Genomic DNA, 15,563 nt, shown 5'->3' on the forward strand with positions numbered 1-15,563 from the left:
GAAGTGTCATTTATGGGATTGTGATACAGTTTTTAGTTCGATGGAGGAGGTGGAAGCTGCTTCCATGTCGGTTTCACACACAGGAAACTGACTGATAATAACACCACAGTATCTTATCTTACCACCAGGTGTCCATCTTTCCTCTTTCACACACCTGACAAATGGGGGTATTTGCTCAGAGCCACACACATACACACACACACACACACACACACACACACACAAACACACACCTTATGTCATACTCTTATAACAGTTTCCCTCCCACCCTCAAATGCTGCGCAGAGTCAGTATGTGAAAGCAGCCGAAATTGAGTCTATCAGGATCTTCTCTGCTCTGTGCTGGTCCTGATCATGGGTTTTTCTCTCTACCTCCTGATTCTACTTTCTCTCCTCTCTGAGTCCACAGGTAGGACACACACACACACACACACACACACATACACACTTACATTACTAAGACAATTAAAACTGCATTCAAAAGCTATGCTTGGCTTAGTTTACACCTTTGCACACACACACTCTGCTACTTTGAGCTTTTTTAACTTTTAAAGTGATTCTCTATTGTGTTGCGGAGGTGCATAAAATACAGTGAAGAGATTGTTGCAGCATTTCAGTCGGACAGATCACGGCTGTAATGCTTTGTGAACATGACTTCTAACACTTTAAAACCTTTGCAGCATGAGAACATTATCAAGGGCAGTGACTCTCAACCCGAGGGAGGAGAGGAGTAACAAGGTCATAAATAGGGGAGAAACGCAGAAAAATATAACACAAAGATATGCACTTTTTCTTTTTTGTGTTAGTTACTGACTAATTTTACCTGTTTGGGACTATTCAAATAAAACAAGGAGAAAAATATATGCAACAAGTGATGAGGAGCTGCAAACAATTATTTAAACATTTAATCTGCTGATTAATTTTTCAGTAAAGTGATCAGTTATTTGGTAAAATATAAAACATTATAAAACTGTGAAAAATGCCTGTGAATGCCAGAAAAAAACCATCTCTGCTCAAAGTGGCATCATGAACGGTCTCGTTTTGTCCGAGCAACAGTCCAACACACAAAGAACATTTAATTTACTATAAAAGAAAAGCAGCAAATTGTCCCATCTGACAAGCTGAAACTGTTAATTGAAGAATTACTTAAACAATTAATCGATTGTCAAAGTAGTTTTCTGCCGATCAACTAATCAGCTAATTTACTGATCATTGCAGCTCTAATTTCAGGTGGATATTGCTTTGTTTTAAAGTTATACTAAGTGACTTTGGTCACAATTCACAATAAGAGGATAAGTGGATGCCTCACAGTGGCAGAAGTAGCAAAGAGTCAAGAAGTTAGCATCCCGACCCACTTATGACAGTTACACAGAAATACTAATAACGTTGCTAACATTAGCTTGTATAAGTCATAATGAGCTACTGGTCACATCACACCAAGTACAGCCGTAGCAGGAAAACTCCTGAGTGTGTTTACAGTGTTTCCACTGCTTCTTATTGTTTGTAAGGGGAAGAATGTTTTTTCTTTCGAAATGCACAGCGATGCATTAAAAGCTAAAACAAAATTGGGAGCCACTTATTTTAGCAATGGATTTCTGTGGCTCATTAGAAAATAGCAAGGAAGAGGAGAAAGGAATGAAAAGAAAACAGAGTAAATCTGGTGGATTTACAGTGACGTGTCTTAGGTTTGCCTTTTCTGTACCGCTCGGTTTGGCACAGGTGTATGAGCCAGGTGGAGTAAAGCCAACCTCCACCTGTGCATTGTTCTCAGTTGGTGAGAACTGTTGGCCCCTTTCAAAGAATGGCATTGTGGGAGGCAGCGGGGTTAATCTGCGCTCCTATATTAGCTAAATGGTTCTCTATAGCGCCTTTCATTCCCACCGCGGAGTCAGCCACTGGAGTTTCATTCACATCAGCAATACAATACACAACCACAGCACAAGACTAAATGACTTCACCAGCACCTGTTGGATGGACATGTTCAGGGCAGTAGCATAGAGGCAGTTAAGGAGCTGAATAAAGGTTTCCTGAGCCAGACATCCACTTCACACTGAATGCAATCAGTGTAATCACAACCACCTCTGCACCACAGACTTGTCTGCAAGATTAAAAATCAGTCTGTGTCTCTTTATCTACAACTTATTGTGAGGTGTAGATATTATAATGTGAATCAATAAAAGATAATTTACTTGACCTTCTTGAAGTACATTGTAGATTAAGTGAATTTGATTTCATTTGAATTCAATGCCTCTATTTAAATAGTGCAAATCAATATGGAGTCTCTCTGTTCAACCGGATGATTCAATTTTTTTCAAGCTAGCTGTGAGAAACAATGACAGTGATGTTGAGTATATTAATGGACAACAGACCACCCCCCATATTATTGTTCATTGTTTTGGGTTATTCTCTTGTTTGTTTGTTTGTTTGTTTGTTTGTTTATGATCGAAATGTTCATGTGCATTAGGAACTTTAATATTTTAGTAAGTTAATATATGGTTACAATGAGAAAAACTCACACAGGCATTTTGGGGCAGCTTATTGGGGTCCTGTGGGTGAGACGCGCGAGGGCACACGCGTCATTCAGAGACCCGCTGCAGTGAACAGGTGCAGCCACGTTGCGCTGATGTGCTTGTGTTTCTGTATTTCCAGGTGAGCAAAAGCAGTGCAAGGAAGTGTAAAAATAGCGACACAGATGTGACCATGACACCAGAGTGAGGAACTATGAGTAATGCAAATATGAGATTCATATCGGGAGTTTGCAAATTAAATTGGAGAAAAGTGTAAAAGTGCTTCACCTGACTAATGAAGAAATCAATACTGGAACCACCTGTAGCCCACAGTGTGTGTGTGTGTGAGAGTGTGTTAAATATTTTAAGTGTGTGTTTTGAGAATTGTCGAGGAAACGGACATTGTGTGTTTCATGCCAGTTCAAAGGTGAACGTGAATGTTTGGAGCGCGCGAGTCATTCAGTACAGACCTGCACAGACACCCGGAAGTCCCTTTGTGTCCGAGTGTGCAGTAATCACAAACATTGATTTTAAACCGATTTCCTCCATTCTAATGACACCGGTGCCGTTTTCATCGATACAAATCTCAAACACATTCAGCCTTGATTCTGAGTGCACAATGAAGAGATAAGAGACATTTGAATATAATTACTGTGAAATCACAGGTAAAAATGACACAGTTGCTTGGTTACCTGGTGTTTGCTCAAAAGAAAGCAGAACATGCAGATGTGTGAAAAAAAATCAATATCCAACTAAGTAATGCAGCATCAGTTTAGGAGTGTTACCAAACACTTATTGATGGTCTCTTCTCAATGAAAGTGAGGTTTTTTATTTTTCCAATTGGAAAATTTGCTAAACAACATTACAAAATCTCATGACCAGGTCAAACTCAGAGGTCATGGCCTGTGATGACGTCACTCCTGTCATGCCAAGCCTCAATTTGTCACACAAAGTGTTTTTATCTAGGGTGTCTGACGAGGGAGACTTTGACAGCAGGTGTGATGTGGCCAGATGTGAAAGACAGGGCAGAAACAACTGGAAACAGGCTGTCTGAAATATTTACTTATCATTTCAGTTTTTTAGATTTAGTGCATTGTGTTCAGAAACTCCTCATTAAAAACCATGTCAGACAACAATGCGTACATTTTTTGTATATTTTGCCTGTTCTCGCTGCAGCTGAGTCTATAGGCAGCAGTTTACTGAATATGTAAATGTTCAGTCACTTCTTTTTTCAAGTTCAAAGCGGTCCTTTGGGAAAACGCTTTGTCCCATTATCATCCTCAGTGTTTGTGTAACCTCCAGTTTCAGTGCATTAAGCTCAGCACCCTCACTGTGTCCAACAGCAGGTCAGGTCACTGAGTCTGTCCCGTCACCGTAATACATCATTAATTTGTCAAGGGTGATAATCTTGCCATAATTTGTTTATTTAACTGCTATCAGATCATTTATATTTAACTGAGCACAAAAAGACAACTGAAGGACGGGATTGGTAATGTGAGAATTAATAATTATCTTGGATTATGTGTGTGAGAGAGAGAAAGTGTTTTGCCCGCCCTGACTTCTCAAAGTTCAGCTGCCGAGCACGAACACATTAGCAGATCAGATAGTAAGACTGCTGACTGAGAAAAAAAAGCCCACTGTGGCTGATAGAGCGTGAATGTGAGGGCAATTAATACTCATTTATTAACTGCAGAAAGCCAGCTTGTTTGACCCACAGGACAACTGTCCTGAAGAAGAATATACTGTATGTCTGTGTCTGAACTGAGTGTCACACTTTCTCTGCAGCTCAGTGGTGTTACCAGAGCCAGTACTCCTGTGATGACACATGCAGAGGTAAGACCACATACAAATCCTTCAAAAGAAACTGTCCTGTAAAAAACTCCCCCGGAGGTCGTGTGTGAAAACAGTTTGTTACGACCCATAGTTATGTTTTATTGTCACGTGACCTCTAGTGGCCGTGGTAATTATGACGGGAGCAAAGTAGGAAGACAGATGATGATGTGTTAGGAGCAGGTCAGGGTGGATAGATGGGTCGACAATACACATCATTTTCTGTTTGAAGCCGATGTTTTCCTGTTTCTTTTATCCATGACCCGCACCACAACCTTAACCTCAGGTTGTAATCACAACAACGAAGTTCTTATTTTAACCCAAACTACCAGCTGAGACGGTACAGTCAGCGAGGCCTAACATGTGATGGTGTTATTGATGCTGCTGTTTTTGGTTGTTCAGATCCCAGCCACTGGGCAGCTCAGTTTCCCAGCTGTGGAGGATTACGCCAGTCACCGATTAACATTGTCACCAGTAAAGTGCACGTCAACAGCGCCCTGCCACCCTTCAACTTCATTGGTCACACCGACACAATCAACATTACAGTGGAAAACAAAGGACACTCTGGTAACAAAGAGCCTGCTTTATCCAGCCTAACAGACAAACCCGCTCTCTTCTCCTACAGAATCATTTTTTTCTTAAACACCACTGGTTTGTTATTTTTCTCTAAAGGTGCTTTTCCACCAAAAGTTCAAGGAAGTTTCCCAGGGGTAAAAGATCCTCCAGCGCATTGTGATTTGTGTTTCCACAGGCGGCCAAAGCCCTGGGAAGATGCAGCAAATTAGTCTAGTGGACAAATCCTGGACTTCGCCATTGGTCTATTGGTTGTAAAATCTCTTAGCTGCTCCATCCTGATAATTGTCGGCCGCAAACCACAATCAAACCAACGTCTTTCCGGTTGCTGGTTTTTTAAAAAGGCTGGGTGTATAATAATGCTGCAGAAAACATTAACGCACTGGTTCCTCTGGTGGAAACACAGGTCTGGTAACTGAGGTTGTTAAAAGGTTCCTGTTCTGTGTTAAGAGAGAGTCTCTCTTCCCTGCAGCTCACTTTCACCTACCACAGTCGGTCCGACTGACTGGAGGAGCTCTGCCCGGTCACTACAGAGCCGCCCAGTTTCACTTCCACTGGGGAGGGAATGGGAGACCAGGATCCGAACACACCATCGATGGAGAGAGATTCCCCATGGAGGTACATCATTCAGGAGACTGCATATGATTTATTGCTTTGGGTCATCATCGAAGTGAGAAATTAGACTACTAGTCTTCAATATGTTTCTTTAAATCATTTATATGGAGCTAACAGATTCACAGAAGCTTCAATTAAAACTCACTGGCAAGACAAATTATTCATATCCGCAAATATGTGTTCTGTGCTGAGCCTCGAGAGCAGAGATATAATTAATAAGTCATGTAAAAGTATGAAAAGGTTTTGATGTAAACTATGAAAACTTCTGCTTTCATCAGACCAAATATTTTGACTACATGCCACTATTTGCCTGCCACTGGTCTAACATTACTTCTGTCTTATTACATTTAAAAACAAATGATTATTCTGCTGTAGTAAAAAGGATTATTAATCAAAGAGAATAACGTGCTAATTCAGTTCTTAAACTGATTCACAATTGTGCCACTACTCATTATCAATTCATTTAACACTGCACTAAACTCAGATGACAGTTCATGTTTTTAACTACAGTGCCCTGTGATACAGACTGTCCTGCAGTATAAGTGTAACCCTCTCCTCCTCGACACAGCTGCACATTGTCCACATCAAGGAGCCGTACGGTTCTCTGGCAGAGGCAGAACATGACATGGCGGGTATAGCTCTGCTGGCCTTCCTGTTTGAGGTAAAACATCTGGATGTAATCATCTCCATGACTCTGCATTCTTAATAACAATTTTTAGAGAAATTAGTGTTTATGCTTGTGTCATAATGTTGATGGCGTCCTCACAGGAATCAACAGAGGATCATCCTCCTTTGGACACAGTAATAGCTGCTTTGGGCCGAGTACAAAACAATGGTATGAGCTTGGTGACTTAAATGTGTGAAACATAAAAATATGACGTGAAGAACCTTTTTATATCATAAGGGACCTAAGCCTGAGACTTTGAATGTGATCGTTCTTTAAGTTTTACCAAACTTTACTTCCTCACACTCCTCCCGTCTTTCTGTGTTAAGGCAGCAGCACAGTGATCCCAAACTTTCGACTCAGTGACATCATCCCATCTTCAAAGGACCTCCACAGTTACTATCGCTATGTGGGCTCCATGACAACCCCAGGATGTGAACAGGCAGTTGCCTGGACGGTGTTTCACAGGACCCTGGCCATCAGCAGCCGACAGGTGAGGAAGTATCACAAACTATACGGCGCGGCTCATCTCCATACTACACACTAATTCTAAACAGGTTTTGAGTATGTCGTGTGTTCACACTCAGACCAGATGCTATGCTAACAAAATAAGGCAGATCTTTTTTAATATCAGCTCAACGGTGGATGGAGGTCCAAAAATATCTTGGAAAACAAAAATAAATCATCATCTAATGAAAATATACTTCGAATAGTATGTAGAATTATATTTAGAGTAATATATAGAATAATATGTAGAATAGTATGTAGAATAATATATAGAATAATATGTAGAATAGTATGTAGAATAATATGTAGAATAGTATGTAGAATAGTATGTAGAATAATATGTAGAATAATATGTAGAATAGTATGTAGAATAATATGTAGAATAGTATGTAGAATAGTATGTAGTCCATACTGTACAGAACTAGTATCCAGTTTGGGACTGGAACACAGCTAAAGATTAAAAGCTCTGGGTCAGCAAACGTTTCCTCAACAAATCTGTGAACCTTAAAGTTGACTTTGGACATAGATTGTAGACATAATGAAGGCTTTCAAAGACCTTTAGATTATGTATTCAGTGATACAACTTGAGCATGACATTAATGTGTTTTAAAGAGATGTTTTATCCCTGTGCAAAAATAAAACTACCATGATTAGATTTTTGGCAATTAAAGAGTCTCTTGTAATGAATTCCAATTTTTAAGAGATGGAAGTTCAACACTGGAATGTGACAAACTTTGAGTCACTGACAAACTTCCCCTCTGCTCCTCCTTTGTGTCTCTCCTCTCCAGCTGGATGCAATAGTTAAGCAGTGTCAGTTCTGGACTGGACAGCCAATGATCGACATCTTCAGACCCACGCAGCCTCTGGACGGCAGAGTCGTGTACCGCTCCAAGGCCAGTGCATCTCTGACGAGTGTGATGCACTTGTGGTTCGGCGTTTTCTCAGCTGTGCTCGGTACAACGGGTTTGATGCACTGACTCGACACATGAAAACACCTGATTTAAGTGGCAAAAGCTACTATATGTGCAAAGGCAACTTTTTACCTGTGTGCTAGTAAAACAACCAACTGTTCATTATGTTTGGGTTCAGGTTAACATCCTGCAGCATGTAAGAGCTAGGAAGCTTTACCTCAACAGACTCACACCTTATTTTTTGGCATCTTTAAGGGTCAATATTTTTTATTCTTTACATTAATTTACAACTTAAATCTTTAACCTTTTCAATAAGGGAGTGATGGATAGAAATGTAGAATTAGGAGTTCACAATAGGTTTTTTTTCCTTCTTATGGCTGCGTATAAGCTTAGGGACTTTCCTTACACATTAACTCTTATTCTGCTATTTCCTCCTAACTTGTCATGTATATTGTTCCCTGTAATGTTCGGATGATTTAACGTAGAGGAAAGATTAGACGATACGATATTTCCTAAATCAATTGTACACTTGTTTGTACAGTACATTGTATGATTTATATTCTGAATGTACATAAATACCGGTGATGCTCTGCCAGAGAAACAACCTCTTCCTCTCTTTAAGTGCTTCATGCATTGCTTTGTATATAATCAACATTCATGAGATTAAAACTGGGGAGAAATTTACTATAAAAACCAATAAATGGACAGTACAACCCAGTGAATCTATCTGAACCCTTTAGGATTGCAAATGAGCCTTAATTAACTTCACGCTGGGAAAGCACTGACTGAGCTTATCAGGGATAACACCAATCATTGATTTCATGTTAGCAAATCAGAAACTGATCACTGATTGTTTCTGTTTGTTGAGCCTGATTACAGAAGGTTTCTGTACAGATGTCCTAACAAAGCCTGCACATTTGCCTCAAACTTTCCTCTAAAATTGTCTATAGAAATAAATTTGCCTTGTCTTGCCTTTTTGTTTTAGTACAGTATGTGAGCCCGTCAAATTAACTAACTCTTGACTGACAATGATAGTATTATTAAATGAATTACACAACTAGAACACTGCACATTTCGACTGTTACAGCTGTAACTTTGGAGCAGACGCATAATGTTTTGAGCTTTTCTGTGGCATTAAACGGCGCCATCCTGTGTCTGTGTGGGTTTAACACAAGACAATACCTGATGGAAGTCATGATGGATCAGGCTTCAAAAACACAGTTTGACCACCGTTTATTTATTTCTGTCACCTACTTTACACTGGTCAGGTCTTTTGTAACAGGTGTAACTTCGTCCATGTAACATGTTGTATGTGAAAGTACAAAGAAGAGAGGAGACTGTTTTAAAGGCAACATGGTTTCCAAGCTATTAATACGTCATTTTGACCTAAGTCTGACATTTCATACTGATCTAATATCTTAATTGTGGCAGTAAACTGGATTCAAATGTTTTAAGGTGAAACTGGGTCGAGGTCACTGTGCCTGTTTCTTAAGCCAGTCCCTCAGGTGTTCCACCTGTGCGGCGACGCTACTCTTGGCTGTTCCTCCGGGGGCGCTGTACTGCTCCACACTGCTCCTGTAGTCCCACACCGAGGATACGTCACTTCCAAACAGAGGGCTAAATGACGGGGCAGGTACAGAGACGAGGAAGGAGAGGAGGAGGGAGAAAAATTGGAGAAAACTGATGTGACAAAAATGGCTGGAGGGGGAAAATACCGTGCATGGCAGAAATGAGAGAAACACTAAAACTAATCCTGCTCAAAGAAAGTTTGCAGGGTTTTAGGTTGTGGTTGTGTGTGTAACAGAGAGACAGTCACCTAACAGCACTCAGGTCTTCCGCAGTGAGTTGATTCAGGGCGATATTTTTGGATTCAGCCATGAACACAGCCTGACCAGAGGCACCATGGGCCTCTCTGAATGGCATCTGTAACACACAAACAACACAGGGTTACACACAAAAACCACAGAAATAGATTTTGCTATTTTCATGATTGAACCTGTGCCATGTGGAAATTACATTTCCCCCCATCTGTTTTTTCTCCTGTCACTGTATATTCACTTTGTGGGTAAAACATGTTGAATATTTAAAGGTGACAATGGAAGATACAGAGCTGATATTATTCAGAGATCAGTTTTGAGGTTATTCTAAATTATAACAATCCGCTTCACTTTACTTAACAATCAAGATTAATTAATATTCAGTGGAAAAGGTCATCTTCAACATTTGATGAGGATTTACCAGAGTTACATATGAGCTGCTGCCACTAATAAACTCATCTTTCCTTCCAGCCTCTTAACAATATCCGGATTTGCTGGAAATCTGCTGATTATATTTCTGAAGTGATTTTCTTTGTAATTATTTCCAGAAAAAAGAAACAAACAACAATTTGCACAACATTTAGATGGTCATATCATCTACAGCATGAACTACTCACCCCCTTCCTCACAAGGTAGTAGGCCAGATCAGTGGCCAACATGTCAGGACTGAGTGCCGCTTCCATCACTCTCTGGTTGATCTGAAACAAAATCATTGTCGGTTTGTCTTTTCAACGGCTGGGGAGTCTACAACAGTGTAGCCTGACATGTAACTTGAATCAACATCAGTTTAACCAATTAAAACTTTCTCGTCTTTTAAAGTCTGTTTAGAAAATGCCCATACAAGATAGTGCAGATGGACATAGTTCACTTTAGGTGTACTGTGTATGTAAATGTACTGCGTTCCTTTGTGCAAGCTTTCTATATTGTGTACTCTCTGAAAACAGATTCAGAGACAGTGGGTTTCTGGTTTAAAATGTGAATGTTATCAACAACCACATTGTATCCGTGAGACCAAGCAGTGTGATTTTTGTTTTCAAAAATAATTAACCGTGATTTAAATCTCTGACCTGCAGAGTCGACATGACTCCAGTTGTCACCTGCAGCACAGCGTGAACAGTATCATAGCAGTCAAACATGGCCTCTTTATCCTCCTGAAGAAGGACGGCAAATACAAAGACAGCATGACAAAAATAAAAGTTAGAGAGAAAATGTCCGGAGGGAAAAAAAAGTTCTTCCCATGAAGTGACAATGTCGTACCTGCAGGTCTTTGTTGTAGGTGCTGGGCAGGCCCTTCAGTGTCATCATGAACCCAGCACACTGAAATACAACAAAGTCAAAACTTAGGTTTGATGAAAAAACGACAAAGACTACAGAAGAGTGAGTCAAAGGTCAACGTGTGAGTGTGCTGGTCTTAGCCACTCAGCTACGAGTAGTACTGCTCTCGAGACACCTGATGTTCTAGCAATGAGATCTCTTCAATGAACAGGTAAGTGTATAATTCGGTCTTACTCTGCCAAAGACTCGACCTGCTTTGCTCCTGATCAGCTCCAGACTGTCGGCGTTCTTCTTCTGGGGCATCAGACTGCTGCCTGTACTACACACACACACACACATACATATATAAAGGTGAGAGGGAACATGGTGGTGGAGGTAAACACAAGAAATGACCGGGCTTTAATGAAACGTACAGAAGTTCACAGCAGTAACACCAGCTATGACCTGATTTAAGACATTTTATTTACTACGTATGAATGAATTGCTGCAGTGCACACATGGAGCTTTGTACGATAATGATTTAAGTGTAATTTAGCGGAACACAATAAAACACAAACTGACCTGTAGGCGTCGGACAGTGTGATGAAGGAGAACTCTTTTGTGCTGTACAGCATCAGGTCCTCAGCCATCTTACTGAGGTGGGTACAACACAACGAAGCCCAGAACAAGAACTCCACTGAAGGAACACACACGGAGCAAACACAAGCGAGTACAGACAGAGGCGATTTAATTTTAATGTAGTTTGATTGTTCGTATCCATTGATGTATGACATCTGGCTGATGTGTGGTTTACGTACCAACAAAGTCTCTTTGGCCCGTGGCATCCATACTGTTGAGGCTGATGCCATCAAACGCCAACTCTGCAGATCCAGAGGAGGAGAAATGTAGTTTTTAAACCTGCAACAATTGGGTTTTTTATGGCGACTTTGGAGCAGAAGAAACAAGTTGTGAACGTAGCATTGACATATCACTGTTGAAGTCGTTATGGTTAACTTGTTACCGAGAGGTACGTATTTACACATCCAGCTGTTACTCGGGGTTGTGTTTCTGTCCGCCTGACAAAATGTCTTCACTGTGATCTGCACCAACTCTTGAGGGCAATATCTGTCTCTTAAGCTGCCAAATGCTCCAGTACGTTCATCGGCTAGTCAGTCCGTCTGCTGTTTGGTGCTGAGCAGGTAGTGTACAGCGGCCTTATAGAGATTTAACGCACTCTCACTGCTCTCATAGGGCCAAACATCCCTATAAGAGCGGTGAGGGTGAACCAAAACAGTAAATTTACAGACCGCACAGCTGAACAGTGATCTGAAACTCACTGTAAAACAGCAAATGCAGGTGATAATTCTGCAGTACCCTGCACATGGCCATCATCTGATATATTGTTGTTGTAAAATATCAGTTATAGCCTCTTTAAAAATACATATTTCATAAATACACAAGACACAGTTGAAAGATAACTATGACACAAGTTCTCAGAAGCACAGAAACAAGAAAACAGTCTGGTTATTTTTTAAAGCAAAGGGGACTAACCTTTCTGGAGTAGCTCCCTGTCGATGTCAAATGGTGTTCCAGCAATGGCACCACTGAAAACGACATGAAGCATTAACCGATCATGTCTGTGTGTGAAAATCTGTGTCAGACAGTAAATGTGTGTAGCAGCTTACCTGCCGAGAGGTAAAACATTAACTCTTTTCTTGATTTCCTGAAGCCGTTCCACGTCTCTCCTCAGAGCAACCACATGACTGAGGGGTGATTCACGCGACGAGTGTGGGGAAAGAGAAACACGAGACTGATGTAAACAACACGTCCTGTAAAATGAAAGGTGGGAAACATGCAAAGTGCAGAATGTTTTGCTTTATAAAAGGTCACCTTAGAATCCAGTGGCTCCATCTTATTGGCTGAGCTCTTTGCATGTGGGTGTAACCAGGAAATAGGACGTCAATTTCCCTGAGGTTCAGAGAGAAGTGACAGGAGACACCACAGGGAAACTTTACTAAAAGCACAGTTACAAGTTGGTACAGCATGTGTGGTTGCGTGTGCCAGTGTGTATTTAACTTACGCTGCTGCCCGCTCCACCATGGTCGATATCAGCTGCAGGGCATTTTCTGTGAGGGTTGAGAAGGCATCCCGCAGCCACAGCCTCATGTCGGTCACCACCTGATGAACCAAAACACACACAGCAAGTACTCACAATATTTAATTAGCTTGTTCCTACTTTGAAGTAATAAACAAGCTGCAAGTCCAAATTGTAATACATTACAGTTTTGATCGTGTGACAAACCTGGTCGTTTCTGCTCCTACCAGTGTGCAGCTTCCCTGCAGGTGCACCAATCAGCTCCTGAGAAAACAGGAAGTCAAAGGAGTATGACATCTCTCACCGCAGTCATCACCTAGCCTTCGAGTCTAAAGGAAAACACTGTGTTTTTAGCCCAAAACTGAAAGAATAAAAACTGTAAAATGATCAGTTTCTGGCAGATAGATGCTGACTGTGATGTTGACATTTAATAGACTAGGCTGGTATATTCTTTTTTTTCTTTATTGTAAACAAATCCCATGAAAAGATCGAAAGCAATGATGTGTAAGTCTCTCAATACTTTCCAACTTCCCTTCCATGTCTGTGGTATACATGTGGAAATACATTTATTGTTTTAAAGGCTAAGTAAAGTGGCTAACACAGGTGGACACTGTAGGAAACACTAGTAAACAGGGCATTTGTTGGGAACTATTTTCAGCAGTGGAATAATACACATTAGGTTTGATTTACACCATCAGGATGGTGTATATAGCATTGGCTTAAAATAAATTAGAGTATCATTATCTGACCGTCCAAACATGCCAGACTAAGCTGACATCTACTAACATGTATTGTCTGCGCAGCCAAAGCCTGATATGTCTCCATTGTTGTCCTATTGAAAACACATCAATGAGCGACACTGTGGCATTGCACCGATGCACCGGTTGACATGTTCTTTGATAACATGAATACATTTTATTTTTACGCACCAGAATTTAAAATCTACTTTGAATTATCCTTCCAGATAATTACATAACCCCCATTAATTACACACTGGGTCTGTCTTGTTTTCAGAGCCCTGGCCGTCATTGTACTCACAAAGCTTATTGCTGACATCTGGGAATGCAGCAACATCACTAAAAAGACATCAGACAGGCACCACTTTCCTTACCTGACTTCAGGATAGTACAGTGTAATTGTAGTACAATGTTACCGTAACCGATACAAATAATAAACAAAACTATGAAATTCAGACCTAAATTGAGTTAAACTGTAATCACCCTTTAATTTAGCTAACAAACAGAAAAAATGATTTAATCTCTGCCTCCTTATTGAGTAGGAGGCCTCATAGATAATAAAACACTACATATATGTAACAAACCCCAAACTATCATATTATCATCATGTGAACTTATGCAGAGTTATGAGGAACAAACAAGCTGAGTCCCACCTTTAGCCTGCGCTCATTGGCAGTATGAATGTCCTCATCTCCAGCTTTGAGAACAAAAGCCCCTTTAGACCATTCTTCAGAAATCTGGAAACACAAATAGCACATTTTCACTTAATACTAGCCGGATGACTAAGAAGAGCGGTCCTGTTGTTTCACTATTTGAACCACTGAATAATTCGGAGATGTAGGGTGAGATTCAGAAGTGTAGAACTGATTAATCTTAACATATACAGGAAATTTTTGTAGGAACCTGTTTGTCTGAGATCTGTAAATAAACAGCTGTTCTTATGTATGATAAATATGCATCCCCACATTATCTACACAGTCAGTGTTTAAGTTGTATTGATTACCTAATGACAGCTGCATTGCACGAAGCAAAACATCAGGTTATAGAGGGCACCCTGAAAACCGACCTGACTGTGTGGGTGAAAGAATTGCTGCAGCTGTTTTGCAGCTGACACCTGTCACATGATGATACTATTGTTCACCACACACTCAGCAGAGTGCAGAGGAATCCTGCGCAATGGCACATTTTCAGCTGTCATCTATTAACCTGAATCTACACTGAAGGGCGGACAGAAACACACACACGCCATCCAGCAGGAGTGCATGCCCTTGCATTAATCATAAAGCTGCAAATGTGTCAGCTTGGACCTATGATTTGGTTGTCTGATGAACTTTCTCAGTCTATTTTCCCTGAATCTGAGTCCAGCTCTGTGTGTGTGTGTGTGTGTGTGTGTGTGTGTGTGTGTGTGTGTGTGTGTGTGTGTGTGTGTGTGAGAGAGAGAGATAAGAGTTAACCTGATCCATCCCGTGTAAAATCTGGTTCATCTCTTCCCTGGTGACCAGCTTCGCCTTCTCCAGAGCTTTCACATAAGCCTTGCTCCCTCGGATGTCAGCATCCCACATCCTCTGGTCATAAGCGATGGATGCATTGAACTTCTCCATGATGGGATCAGTGTCTCCCACGAAACGACCTCCCCAAAGTTTACTTCCCTGATGAGACAGAGGAGCAAAATAAATGCGTACATCGCTACGTTAGGGTCAGCTAAAACATATATTTAGCAGGAGTGAAACAGCGTTGAGCGGTTCACGGTGGAGAAGAGATCTCAGTGTGACGGGTTGTTTTGTTACCGTCCAGCTGGGCGTTAAAACAACAACAACACGTGAACGGCGGTGGTCAGGGAGCCTAAACATAAACAGTTAACCTTACCTCTGTACCGGCCATATTTATCGACGGTGTGTGTCTGTAGCAGTTTTGTCAGGAGAAATGTTTTGGCTGAGGTGCAGTTAAATGCCAACGGACCGGCCATGCAGCAAGAAGGGAACGAGGCAATCTCTGCTGAAGCTGCTGTCACTTTAAAATACGTCACGAAGACGTTACAGCTACAGCGGCGTATC

General features: G+C 41.0%; 2 protein-coding genes across 2 annotated transcripts; one reads left to right on the plus strand and one right to left on the minus strand.

Moving 5' to 3' along the window:
* Positions 1-252: 252 nt before the first annotated feature.
* ca4c (carbonic anhydrase IV c) lies at positions 253-8,578 on the plus strand. Its single transcript, XM_056397122.1, has 8 exons — positions 253-408; positions 4,292-4,339; positions 4,739-4,903; positions 5,382-5,527; positions 6,093-6,185; positions 6,293-6,359; positions 6,518-6,681; positions 7,484-8,578. The coding sequence occupies exons 1-8, from the start codon at positions 354-356 to the stop codon at positions 7,670-7,672; spliced, it is 927 nt and encodes a 308-aa protein (XP_056253097.1). The 5' UTR covers positions 253-353; the 3' UTR covers positions 7,673-8,578.
* Positions 8,579-8,822: 244 nt separating this feature from the next.
* Positions 8,823-15,533, minus strand: asl (argininosuccinate lyase). The gene is made up of 16 exons (XM_056397121.1): positions 15,376-15,533; positions 14,964-15,158; positions 14,163-14,246; positions 12,980-13,036; positions 12,758-12,855; positions 12,568-12,645; positions 12,363-12,440; positions 12,229-12,281; positions 11,496-11,558; positions 11,260-11,374; positions 10,933-11,017; positions 10,681-10,740; positions 10,491-10,574; positions 10,041-10,121; positions 9,423-9,529; positions 8,823-9,223 (listed from the first exon to the last, which is right to left on the minus strand). Exons 1-16 carry the CDS (start codon positions 15,388-15,390, stop codon positions 9,079-9,081), a joined length of 1,398 nt encoding a protein of 465 aa, XP_056253096.1. The 5' UTR covers positions 15,391-15,533; the 3' UTR covers positions 8,823-9,078.
* Positions 15,534-15,563: the final 30 nt, after the last annotated feature.

Source organism: Seriola aureovittata, chromosome 15 (assembly GCF_021018895.1).
Source record: "Seriola aureovittata isolate HTS-2021-v1 ecotype China chromosome 15, ASM2101889v1, whole genome shotgun sequence".
Classification (NCBI taxonomy): Eukaryota; Metazoa; Chordata; class Actinopteri; order Carangiformes; family Carangidae; genus Seriola; species Seriola aureovittata.